Source organism: Oncorhynchus mykiss, chromosome 30 (assembly GCF_057628025.1).
Source record: "Oncorhynchus mykiss isolate SJ-2025 chromosome 30, ASM5762802v1, whole genome shotgun sequence".
Lineage (NCBI taxonomy): Eukaryota > Metazoa > Chordata > Actinopteri > Salmoniformes > Salmonidae > Oncorhynchus > Oncorhynchus mykiss.
This window is the reverse complement of record NC_143051.1, coordinates 27,408,841-27,422,697: the sequence shown is the minus strand read 5'-3', so window position 1 is coordinate 27,422,697 and position 13,857 is coordinate 27,408,841. Positions and strand designations below refer to the sequence as shown.

The 13,857-nt window shown below is 40.7% G+C and overlaps 1 protein-coding gene and 1 long non-coding RNA gene across 3 annotated transcripts in view; one reads left to right on the top strand and one right to left on the bottom strand.

Moving 5' to 3' along the window:
- Positions 1-13,857, bottom strand: part of LOC149970246 (uncharacterized) — a 246,874-nt gene that overhangs the window by 91,841 nt on the left and 141,176 nt on the right. The window lies entirely within an intron of this gene.
- The window catches only part of LOC110489416 (KH domain-containing, RNA-binding, signal transduction-associated protein 3), a 153,247-nt gene that overhangs the window by 75,521 nt on the left and 63,869 nt on the right, over positions 1-13,857 (top strand). For both annotated transcript variants that reach the window (XM_036971446.2, XM_036971447.2), the window contains exons 3-4: positions 5,210-5,326; positions 8,794-8,940. In XM_036971446.2, the coding sequence (XP_036827341.1) occupies positions 5,210-5,326; positions 8,794-8,940 (264 nt within the window). The remainder of the gene's footprint in view (positions 1-5,209; positions 5,327-8,793; positions 8,941-13,857) is intronic.

Below are 13,857 nucleotides of genomic sequence, written 5' to 3'. Positions count from 1 at the left end.
AGTTAATAACCATGGCAAGGACAGTAATGACCATGGCAATGACAGTTAATGACCATGGTAATGAGAGTTAATGACCATGGCAAGGACAGTTAATGACCATGGCAATGACAGTTAATGACCATGGTAATGAGAGTTAATGACCATGGCAAGGACAGTTAATGACCAAGGCAATGACAGTTACTGACCAAGGCAAGGACTGTTACTGAACATGGCAAGGACAGTTAATGACCATGGCAACGACAGTTAATGACCATGGCAATGGCAGTTAATGACTATGGCAATGGCAGTTAATGACCATGGCAAGGACAGTTACTGACCAAGGCAAGGACATTTGTTGACCATGGCAAGGACAGTTAATGACTATGGCAATGACAGTTAATGACTATGGCAATGGCAGTTCATGACCATGGCAAGGACAGTTACTGACCATGGCAATGGCAGTTAATGACCATGGCAATGACAGTTAATGACCATGACAATCACAGTTAATGACCATGGCAATGACAGTTAATGACCATGACAATCACAGTTAATGACCATGACAATCACAGTTAATGACCATGACAATCACAGTTAATGACCATGACAATCACAGTTAATGACCATGGCAATGACAGTTAATGACCATGGCAGTGACAGTTAATAACCATGGCAAGGACAGTAATGACCATGGCAATGACAGTTAATGACCATGGTAATGAGAGTTAATGACCATGGCAATGACAGTTAATGACCATGGTAATGAGAGTTAATGACCATGGCAAGGACAGTTAATGACCATGGCAATGACAGTTACTGACCAAGGCAAGGACTGTTACTGAACATGGCAAGGACAGTTAATGACCATGGCAACGACAGTTAATGACCATGGCAATGACAGTTAATGACCATGGTAATGAGAGTTAATGACCATGGCAAGGACAGTTAATGACCATGGCAATGACAGTTAATGACCATGGTAATGAGAGTTAATGACCATGGCAAGGACAGTTAATGACCATGGCAATGACAGTTACTGACCAAGGCAAGGACTGTTACTGAACATGGCAAGGACAGTTAATGACCATGGCAATGGCAGTTAATGACTATGGCAATGGCAGTTAATGACCATGGCAAGGACAGTTACTGACCAAGGCAAGGACATTTGTTGACCATGGCAAGGACAGTTAATGACTATGGCAATTACAGTTAATGACTATGGCAATGGCAGTTCATGACCATGGCAAGGACAGTTACTGACCATGGCAATGGCAGTTAATGACCATGGCAATGACAGTTAATGACCATGACAATCACAGTTAATGACCATGGCAATGACAGTTAATGACCATGACAATCACAGTTAATGACCATGACAATCACAGTTAATGACCATGACAATCACAGTTAATGACCATGACAATCACAGTTAATGACCATGGCAATGACAGTTAATAACCATTGCAAGGACAGTAATGACCATGGCAATGACAGTTAATGACCATGGTAATGAGAGTTAATGACCATGGCAATGACAGTTAATGACCATGGTAATGAGAGTTAATGACCATGGCAAGGACAGTTAATGACCATGGCAATGACAGTTACTGACCAAGGCAAGGATTGTTACTGAACATGGCAAGGACAGTTAATGACCATGGCAACGACAGTTAATGACCATGGCAATGGCAGTTAATGACTATGGCAATGGCAGTTAATGACCATGGCAAGGACAGTTACTGACCAAGGCAAGGACAGTTGCTGACCATGGCAAGGACAGTTAATGACTATGGCAATGACAGTTAATGACTATGGCAATGGCAGTTCATGACCATGGCAAGGACAGTTACTGCCCATGGCAATGGCAGTTAATGACCATGGCAATGACAGTTAATGACCATGACAATCACAGTTAATGACCATGGCAATGACAGTTAATGACCATGACAATCACAGTTAATGACCATGACAATCACAGTTAATGACCATGACAATCACAGTTAATGACCATGACAATTACAGTTAATGACCATGGCAATGACAGTTAATGACCATGGCAAGGACAGTTACCGACCATGACAATCACAGTTAATGACCATGGCAATGACAGTTAATGACCATGACAATCACAGTTAATGACCATGGCAATGACAGTTAATGACCATGACAATCACAGTTAATGACCATGACAATCACAGTTAATGACCATGACAATCACAGTTAATGACCATGACAATCACAGTTAATGACCATGGCAATGACAGTTAATGACCATGGCAGTGACAGTTAATAACCATGGCAAGGACAGTAATGACCATGGCAATGACAGTTAATGACCATGGTAATGAGAGTTAATGACCATGGCAATGACAGTTAATGACCATGGTAATGAGAGTTAATGACCATGGCAAGGACAGTTAATGACCATGGCAATGACAGTTACTGACCAAGGCAAGGACTGTTACTGAACATGGCAAGGACAGTTAATGACCATGGCAACGACAGTTAATGACCATGGCAATGACAGTTAATGACCATGGTAATGAGAGTTAATGACCATGGCAAGGACAGTTAATGACCATGGCAATGACAGTTAATGACCATGGTAATGAGAGTTAATGACCATGGCAAGGACAGTTAATGACCATGGCAATGACAGTTACTGACCAAGGCAAGGACTGTTACTGAACATGGCAAGGACAGTTAATGACCATGGCAATGGCAGTTAATGACTATGGCAATGGCAGTTAATGACCATGGCAAGGACAGTTACTGACCAAGGCAAGGACATTTGTTGACCATGGCAAGGACAGTTAATGACTATGGCAATTACAGTTAATGACTATGGCAATGGCAGTTCATGACCATGGCAAGGACAGTTACTGACCATGGCAATGGCAGTTAATGACCATGGCAATGACAGTTAATGACCATGACAATCACAGTTAATGACCATGGCAATGACAGTTAATGACCATGACAATCACAGTTAATGACCATGACAATCACAGTTAATGACCATGACAATCACAGTTAATGACCATGACAATCACAGTTAATGACCATGGCAATGACAGTTAATAACCATTGCAAGGACAGTAATGACCATGGCAATGACAGTTAATGACCATGGTAATGAGAGTTAATGACCATGGCAATGACAGTTAATGACCATGGTAATGAGAGTTAATGACCATGGCAAGGACAGTTAATGACCATGGCAATGACAGTTACTGACCAAGGCAAGGATTGTTACTGAACATGGCAAGGACAGTTAATGACCATGGCAACGACAGTTAATGACCATGGCAATGGCAGTTAATGACTATGGCAATGGCAGTTAATGACCATGGCAAGGACAGTTACTGACCAAGGCAAGGACAGTTGCTGACCATGGCAAGGACAGTTAATGACTATGGCAATGACAGTTAATGACTATGGCAATGGCAGTTCATGACCATGGCAAGGACAGTTACTGCCCATGGCAATGGCAGTTAATGACCATGGCAATGACAGTTAATGACCATGACAATCACAGTTAATGACCATGGCAATGACAGTTAATGACCATGACAATCACAGTTAATGACCATGACAATCACAGTTAATGACCATGACAATCACAGTTAATGACCATGACAATTACAGTTAATGACCATGGCAATGACAGTTAATGACCATGGCAAGGACAGTTACCGACCATGACAATCACAGTTAATGACCATGGCAATGACAGTTAATGACCATGACAATCACAGTTAATGACCATGGCAATCACAGTTAATGACCATGGCAATGACAGTTAATGACCATGGCAATGACAGTTAATGACCATGACAATCACAGTTAATGACCTTGGCAATGACAGTTAATGACCATGGCAATGACAGTTAATGACCATGACAATCACAGTTAATGACCATGACAATCACAGTTAATGACCATGGCAATGACAGTTAATGACCATAACAATCACAGTTAATGACCATGGCAATGACAGTTAATGACCATAACAATCACAGTTAATGACCATGACAATCACAGTTACTGTTTTGAGAGAATAACAGGCAGGAGACATAGGTAAGGCGTAGAACTAAATAGGGCAGTTTTTTTCCATCCTGTCCACTAATTAATGACCCATAGAGATGTAGGAGACAGCTGTATAACTCAGTGTTAAACGGAGAGAGAGATGGTGAGCAGAAGAGCTCTGTACTCTGTATCCTCTATCTCCCTCTCTCCCTGCTTTATCTCTCTCTCCCTGCACTCTCTCCTTGCTTTATCTCTCTCTCCCTGCACTCTCTCCCTGCGCTCTCTTGCTCTCTCTCTCTCTCTCTCTCTCTCTCTCTCTCTCTCTCTCTCTCTCCTCTTTCTTTGCTCTCTTTCTCTCTTTTCTCCCCCTCTCTTTCCTCTCTGCTTTCATTCTCTCTGTTCCCTCTCTCTCTCACTTTGCTCTTTCTCTCTCTTTTCTCTCTCCCTACTCTCTTTTTTTTGTGTCCATCTACTCTCTCTGTTTTGGTCTTTGCATGACCTTTAACATTGTCACTCAACATTCAACAGCCATATGAAAATAGCAAGGGCACTCTATGTGACTTTTGCAGAGCATTTAAACATGGATGACGTTGACATATAAAGGCAAACTGTGGTATTGTATAAAACTTGATATGTTGAAAAGATTATGTACTATTTGAACGTGACCTGTCAAATGCTGAGCCTTCTCATTTCACATAATGCTGTTATAATAGTTTGGATTGTGTTTGTTAGCTGTCAAAGGCAGAAAGAATGCAGTCAGAGTGCAGTATAACTCCATCTAAAATAACCCCTTTTTTTTTTTTACAGTGCAGTATAATTGCAGTTAAACTGCAGTATACTGTAGTTATTCTGCAATTACTGCGTCCAAAATATCACAGTCGACTGCAGTTACTGCACTTTTACCTCAATTTCAAGACTGCAATCTTTTTTGTAAGGTAAAAAACAAACATTTTTCCTATATAGTGAATTACATTTGACCCTATGGGCCCTAGTCAAAAGTAGTGCACTATATATGGAATAGAGTGCCATTTGGGATGCACACCTGCTACTAGGAAGATAGTTCTCATGTCAACAATTATTGTTTAAACTGAATCAAAAGCAAACTGTTGGAGCCACCATTTGATTGACATACAAATGTTTCTGCCTTTATCTCATCTGCACAGATACTCATTGAGCTTCTCTGCTTGTGTTTCTGTTTTAGTTTAACTTTGTGGGCAAACTGCTGGGTCCACGCGGGAACTCACTAAAGAGACTGCAGGAAGACACGCTCACTAAGATGTCCATTCTGGGGAAAGGATCAATGAGAGACAAAGAGAAGGTAACAGCCAAGTCATTCTCTCCCTCTCTCTAACAGTCAAACATTTCTATCTCTCCCTCTCTATCTAGTAAAAGACAAGTCCCCTCCCCTTCGCTCCCTCTCTATCTGAAAACAGCCCAATCCCATTCCCTCTCTCTCTACCTCTCTGTAACAGCCAAGTCCCCTGTCTCTCTACTTCTCTGTTGTTTGTGTCAGGTAAATTGAGGCAGACACCCTCAGTGGAAAGGCATCAATAACCAGCTGAGTTATTGAGGATGTGTTCTGTCTCGTTGTGTCTGTGGCAGTCTTTCTCCGTCAGTCAGTTTGTCATCATGGGTGATATGTGACATCGATGATCTTCAGTACCACACAGCACCGTTCTGTTAGATTGTTGTGATCGATTCTCTCTGACGGCACAACTCTGGAACACCTGCGGAACAGATCTGTCATGGGGATGTGCTGACCTCAGCAGACTCAGCAAGCTTCCACACCCGCACGCACGCACGCACACACACACACACACACACACACACACACACACACACACACACACACACACACACACACACACACACACACACACACACACACACACACACACACACACACACACACACACACACACACACACACACGCAGCTTGGCATGCTTCACACACCTCCATTACTTTACCAGGGAGATTTGTGATCTATCATTGACAGCTTGCTCCAGATTCTTCATGCACCTTACTTTTCAGACAAGTCATCCGTCCTGAAACGCTCATGTTGGGCTGTTTGCTTCAGAGTTTGTTTTGCAGTGAGAGGCCTGTATTATGCAAGACGTTTTCTAGGATGAAGAGGCGCAATTCTAGCACCAAATTCTAATTGTATGGATACAACTGTGTTCTTATAGCTACAGTACCTCCCTGTAAGCCAGTTGGAGGTGGGTAAAAGCTCAGCCTCAGTGTATGCCTTATTGCAATACATATAACTCTCATAGAATTCCTCCAATATTTGGCCAAGATTGTCATGGTCAGTTACACAGAGGAGTATCAATGAAAGGATCAAAGGAAGGACACCACTGCAACAGGCTGCATCAGGCTTCTTTCTCCCTTCTCCTCCTCTGCTTTTGAGTGCGGAGCTGATGGAACCTCTGACATCCCAGCATTGTCGTCATAGACTTCTATAGCCAATACGATATAGAAGCATTCAGTCTCTGTCCTGAAGTTGCTTTATTGTACATTCCTTGGGCTGGGTGATGTTAAGGGAGGCGTATGCTTCTGGGTTCATGGTTGGTGTTATGGAAACAAAAGCTAGTGGAGCTTAAAATGGATGATGAAATTACATCTAGTTGTTGACTTGGGCTTCCTTGTCCTCTGTCAGACCTCTCAGTCTGTAAGAAGTCATCACAATACACGGCATCCATGTTGTTGCTGTCGTGTCGTCCTGCTGTCATTCAGGATGCATAGCAAGGCATCAACTGCAACAACTAACAGCCCTCAAACATGTCATTCTCTGAGCCAAACTTTCTTTCCTATGTAGTTCCTATGGACTCTCACGCTGTTGTCTCAGGCTTTGTGCTTCTTTGTGCCTCTGTTTTTGGGAAGAGAATGGCTGTTTGATAACCAGATTTACAGTGAGGAACATAAACAGATTCTCTATGAGGAATATCAACAAGAGGAGGAGGTGACAGCTGTAATCTCCTGCCATGGGCTGCTGGGCACCTATAGGTAGACTGTGTGTGTGTGTGTGTGTGTGTGTGTGTGTGTGTGTGTGTGTGTGTGTGTGTGTGTGTGTGTGTGTGTGTGTGTGTGTGTGTGTGTGTGTGTGTGTGTGTGTGTGTGTGTGTGTGTGTGTGTGTGAGTGTGTGTGTGTGTAATTAATGTCTCTTATCCAAGCTATGTGAGTGGCCACACACTCATGCCACACACACACACACACACACACACACACACACACACACACACACACACACACACACACACACACACACACACACACACTCACACGCTGGCAGCTCCATCAGTAGAGGTACTCCAGACAGTATACACAGAGGAGCCGCTTCCTCGTAAAACACAGATTTATGAGAGAAATTTGCATCTCATTAACATACCACAGGCTCTCTTAAAACCTGGTTATTTATAATTAAATGACATCACATCAGAGGCTCTGCCTTGCATGGTGCTTCTAGAGGAGGGAAGTGTGTGTGAGTGTGCGTGTGCGTGTGTGTGTGTGTGTGTGTGTGTGTGTGTGTGTGTGTGTGTGTGTGCATGCATTGCATGATTCCAGTGGAGGAGGGAGAAGGAAGTTCTCAGTAGCTAGCAGAGTAGAGGAACATCACTAGAGAAGAGCAGTGTTTTGTTCAGATGAGGAAACTGGGGTGTCTATAAACCTCATATTGTTGTCTGTGCTGTAGTTTTACTTGGGGTTTGGCCCTAATTAACATATTGGCCTGTTTCTGTCTGGATGAGATGGCCCATTGGGATCTATGTTGGCCTATATCACCTATTTACACCATACTGTAGTATGTATTACATGTACAGTATACAATGTTGCACTCCTTTGTGGCATTAGAGGTCTAATCAATATTGTGGTTGTCAAACAATAAAAAATGTAAAGTTAATCACAGGATTTGCTGTGTTTAATCGCCATTAACCACAAGTTCAGAATTTGCTCTAATTGAGCTATAATTAAAGATTTATCTATACAAAAAGCATACAATAATATTGATGTAACGATGGGTGAGTGAAATGAGTGAGGAGTCAAATGCAGAGAGCGAAATGAATGGGAAAACGCTTTAATGTCCTTCAAAACGTAACAGGTCCAAAACATGGGTGAATGCCCAAAACACTGGCGCTAAACAAACCCAAAACCTAGTTACAAACACTGGACAGAGAAAACCCAAAACAAACACGATACATCACCAAACGTAACAAACCAGCAAGCCAGCACAAACACCAGCGGGCAAAACAAACTTAAATAACACCCATCCCAAAACCCCAACAAGGAACAGGTGAAAACAATTAGACAGAAACAAACGAAAAGGAAAAAGGGATCGGTGGCAGCTAATAGACCGGCGACAACGGCCGCCGAGCTCCACCCGAACAGGAAGGGGAGCCACCTTCGGTGGTATTCGGAACAATTGATGTCTTGATTTTGTCCGAAGTAACGGTTAGCATTGTTGTTTTCAGCTATTTACAGTATATTTATTTGGATGTTTACAGTGTATTACATTATATTGAATGCTTTCAGACAATGCGATTCATCACAATTTAAAACAATTTGTGAACTTAAATTCGAGTTAACTGATTAACTCTGACAGTCCTAATGAAATTCAATACTCCAGTCTAACAGATTAGCTGGATCCGTCTTGCTGATCCTGGGTGGATGATATAAACTGTGAGGAGTAACTGAGGTGACATTATAATAGACCGAGTTACAACACTTTGTGACAACTTCTGGTTTAAAGAGGGCTTTGTTAATATACTTAATTGATTTTTGTTCCACCAGGAGGAAGAACTACGGAAGAGCGGAGAGGCCAAATATCAGCACCTGAACGAGGACCTCCATGTCCTCATAGAAGTATTCGCTCCCCCTGCAGAGGCCTACAACAGGATGGGTCACGCACTGGAGGAGATCAAGAAGTTCCTCATACCAGTGCGTACTGACACCTACACACTCATTACTCTTACCCTGTTCTCTTACAACATATGAACAAAATAGAACAGCTAGCTGGTGATTTAACATCGGCTACCAACATATGTCTAGACTATGTGCCTGTGTCCACACTGAACACCCAAATAGTACAGTTAAGCAATAAGGCCCGAGGAGGTGTGGTAAATGGCAAACATACCATGGCTAAGGGCTGTTCTTAGGCATGACTCAACGTGGAGAGGCTGGATACTGCCCTTATAGCTATTTTAAACTGATTACCAACGTAATTAGAGCAGTAAAAATGAATGTTTTGTCATACCCATGGTATACTTAAGCAATAAGGCACGAGGGGGTGTGGTATATGGCCAATGTACCGCGGCTAAGGGCTGTCCTTAGGCACAACGCAACACAACCTTATCCACAAACTCCAGAGGTGCCTTATTGCTATTATAAACTGGTTACCAACGTAATTAGAACAGTAAAAACAATGTTTTCTCATACATGTGGTATACGGTCTCATTTACTTTGGCTTTCAGCCGATCTGCATTCAAGGCTGGAACCAACCAGTTTATAATTAAGGTTATACCATAGTAATAAGTGGCAGAAGTCTAGTCTGGTCCAGTCACAACCAGTCAGCCGGCTGAAGCAGCTGAATCAGTAACAGACTCTGGGTTGTCTGATTGGATGCACGCCCCTGTGAGGGAAGGGAAGTCATGGGGATAGCTGACTAGGCTGAATAGCAGAGTAACATAGTCAGACAGGAAGCACTCAGCACAGCCTAACCCTCTCTAGAACTCCCATACATCACGCGTATTTACTCTTACTCCATGTATTATGGATGGCTGATTTATCCCATGCTGTTATGGAAAGATAGTAGGATCTCTACATCCCATGCTGTTATGGAAAGATAGTAGGATCTCTACATCCCATGTTATTATGGAAGGATAGTAGGATCTCTACATCCCATGCTATTATTATGGAAGGATAGTAGGATCTCTACATCCCATGTTATTATGGAAGAATAGTAGGATCTCTACATCCCATGTTATTATTATGGAAGGATAGTAGGATCTCTACATCCCATGTTATTATGGAAGGATAGTAGGATCTCTACATCCCATCTTATTATTATGGAGGGATAGTAGGATCTCTACATCCCATGTTATTATTATGGAAGGATAGTAGGATCTCTACATCCCATGTTATTATTATGGAAGGATAGTAGGATCTCTACATCCCATGCTATTATTATGGAAGGATAGTAGGATCTCTACATCCCATGTTATTATGGAAGAATAGTAGGATCTCTACATCCTATGCTATTATTATGGAAGGATGGCAGGATCTCTCCATCCCATGTTATTATGGAGGGATAGTAGGATCTCTACATCCCATGTTATTATTATGGAGGGATAGTAGGATCTCTACATCCCATGCTATTATTATGGAAGGATAGCAGGATCTCTCCATCCCATGTTATTATGGAAGGATAGCAGGATCTCTAAATCCCATGTTATTATTATGGAAGGATAGCAGGATCTCTAAATCCCATGTTATTATTATGGAAGGATAGTAGGATCTCTACATCCCATGTTATTATGGAAGGATAGTAGGATCTTTAAATCTCATGTTATTATGGAAGGATAGTAGGATCTCTAAATCCCATGTTATTATTATGGAAGGATAGCAGGATCTCTACATCCCATGTTGTTATTATGGAAGGATAGTAGGATCTCTAAATCCCATGTTATTATGGAAGGATAGTAGGATCTCTAAATCCCATGTTATTATTATGGAAGGATAGCAGGATCTCTAAATCCCATGTTATTATTATGGAAGGATAGTAGGATCTCTAAATCCCATGTTATTATTATGGAAGGATAGTAGGATCTCTAAATCCCATGTTATTATGGAAGGATAGTAGGATCTCTAAATCCCATGTTATTATTATGGAAGGATAGTAGGATCTCTACATCCCATGTTATTACTATGGAAGGATAGTAGGATCTCTAAATCCCATGTTATTATTATGGAAGGATAGCAGGATCTCTACATCCCATGTTATTAGTATGGAAGGATGGTAGGATCTCTCCATCCCTTGTTATTATGGAAGGATAGTAGGATCTCTAAATCCCATGTTATTATTATGGAAGGATAGCAAGATCTCTACATCCCATGTTATTATTATGGAAGGATAGCAAGATCTCTACATCCCATGTTATTATTATGGAAGGATAGTAGGATCTCTAAATCCCATGTTATTATTATGGAAGGATAGCAAGATCTCTACATCCCATGTTATTATTATGGAAGGATAGTAGGATCTCTCCATCCCATGTTATTAAAATGGAAGGATAGCAAGATCTCTACATCCCATGTTATTATTATGGAAGGATAGTAGGATCTCTACATCCCATGTTATTATTATGGAGGGGTAGTAGGATCTCTACATCCCATGTTATTATTATGGAAGGATAGTAGGATCTCTAAATCCCATGTTATTATTATGGAGGGATAGTAGGATCTCTACATCCCATGTTATTATTATGGAAGGATAGTAGGATCTCTAAATCCCATGTTATTATTATGGAAGGATAGTAGGATCTCTAAATCCCATGTTATTATTATGGAAGGATAGTAGGATCTCTACATCCCATGTTATTATTATGGAAGGATAGTAGGATCTCTACATCCCATGTTATTATTATGGAAGGATAGTAGGATCTCTACATCCCATGTTATTATGGAAGGATAGTAGGATCTGTAAATCCCATGTTATTATGGAATGATAGTAGGATCTCTACATCCCATGTTATTATGGAAGGATAGTAGGATCTCTACATCCCATGTTATTATTATGGAGGGATAGTAGGATCTCTACATCCCATGTTATTATTATGGAGGGATAGTAGGATCTCTACATCCCATGCTATTATTATGGAAGGATAGTAGGATCTCTACATCCCATGTTATTATTATGGAAGGATAGTAGGATCTCTAAATCCCATGTTATCATAATGGAAGGATAGCAAGATCTCAACATCCCATGTTATTATTATGGAAGGATAGTAGGATCTCTACATCCCATGTTATTATTATGGAGGGGTAGTAGGATCTCTACATCCCATGTTATTATTATGGAAGGATAGTAGGATCTCTAAATCCCATGTTATTATTATGGAGGGATAGTAGGATCTCTACATCCCATGTTATTATTATGGAAGGATAGTAGGATCTCTAAATCCCATGTTATTATTATGGAAGGATAGTAGGATCTCTACATCCCATGTTATTATTATGGAAGGATAGTAGGATCTCTACATCCCATGTTATTATTATGGAAGGATAGTAGGATCTCTACATCCCATGTTATTATTATGGAAGGATAGTAGGATCTCTACATCCCATGTTATTATGGAAGGATAGTAGGATCTTTAAATCTCATGTTATTATGGAATGATAGTAGGATCTCTACATCCCATGTTATTATGGAAGGATAGTAGGATCTCTACATCCCATGTTATTATTATGGAGGGATAGTAGGATCTCTACATCCCATGTTATTATTATGGAGGGATAGTAGGATCTCTACATCCCATGCTATTATTATGGAAGGATAGTAGGATCTCTACATCCCATGTTATTATTATGGAAGGATAGTAGGATCTCTACATCCCATGTTATTATTATGGAGGGATAGTAGGATCTCTACATCCCATGTTATTATTATGGAGGGATAGTAGGATCTCTACATCCCATGTTATTATTATGGAAGGATAGTAGGATCTCTAAATCCCATGTTATTAAAATGGAAGGATAGCAAGATCTCTACATCCCATGTTATTATTATGGAAGGATAGTAGGATCTCTACATCCCATGTTATTATTATGGAGGGATAGTAGGATCTCTACATCCCATGTTATTATTATGGAAGGATAGTAGGATCTCTAAATCCCATGTTATTATTATGGAGGGATAGTAGGATCTCTACATCCCATGTTATTATTATGGAAGGATAGTAGGATCTCTAAATCCCATGTTATTATTATGGAAGGATAGTAGGATCTCTACATCCCATGTTATTATGGAAGGATAGTAGGATCTTTAAATCTCATGTTATTATGGAATGATAGTAGGATCTCTACATCCCATGTTATTATGGAAGGATAGTAGGATCTCTACATCCCATGTTATTATTATGGAGGGATAGTAGGATCTCTACATCCCATGTTATTATTATGGAGGGATAGTAGGATCTCTACATCCCATGCTATAATTATGGAAGGATAGTAGGATCTCTACATCCCATGTTATTATTATGGAAGGATAGTAGGATCTCTACATCCCATGTTATTATTATGGAGGGATAGTAGGATCTCTACATCCCATGTTATTATTATGGAGGGATAGTAGGATCTCTACATCCCATGTTATTATTATGGAAGGATAGTAGGATCTCTAAATCCCATGTTATTAAAATGGAAGGATAGCAAGATCTCTACATCCCATGTTATTATTATGGAAGGATAGTAGGATCTCTACATCCCATGTTATTATTATGGAGGGATAGTAGGATCTCTACATCCCATGTTATTATTATGGAAGGATAGTAGGATCTCTAAATCCCATGTTATTATTATGGAGGGATAGTAGGATCTCTACATCCCATGTTATTATTATGGAGGGATAGTATGATCTCTACATCCCATGTTATTATTATGGAAGGATAGTAGGATCTCTCCATCCCATGTTATTATTATGGAAGAATAGTAGGATCTCTCCGTCCCATGTTATTATTATGGAAGTATAGTAGGATCTCTACATCCCATGTTATTATTATGGAAGGAAAGTAGGATCTCTACATCCCATGCTATTATTATGGAAGGATAGCAGGATCTCTACATCCCATGTTATTATGG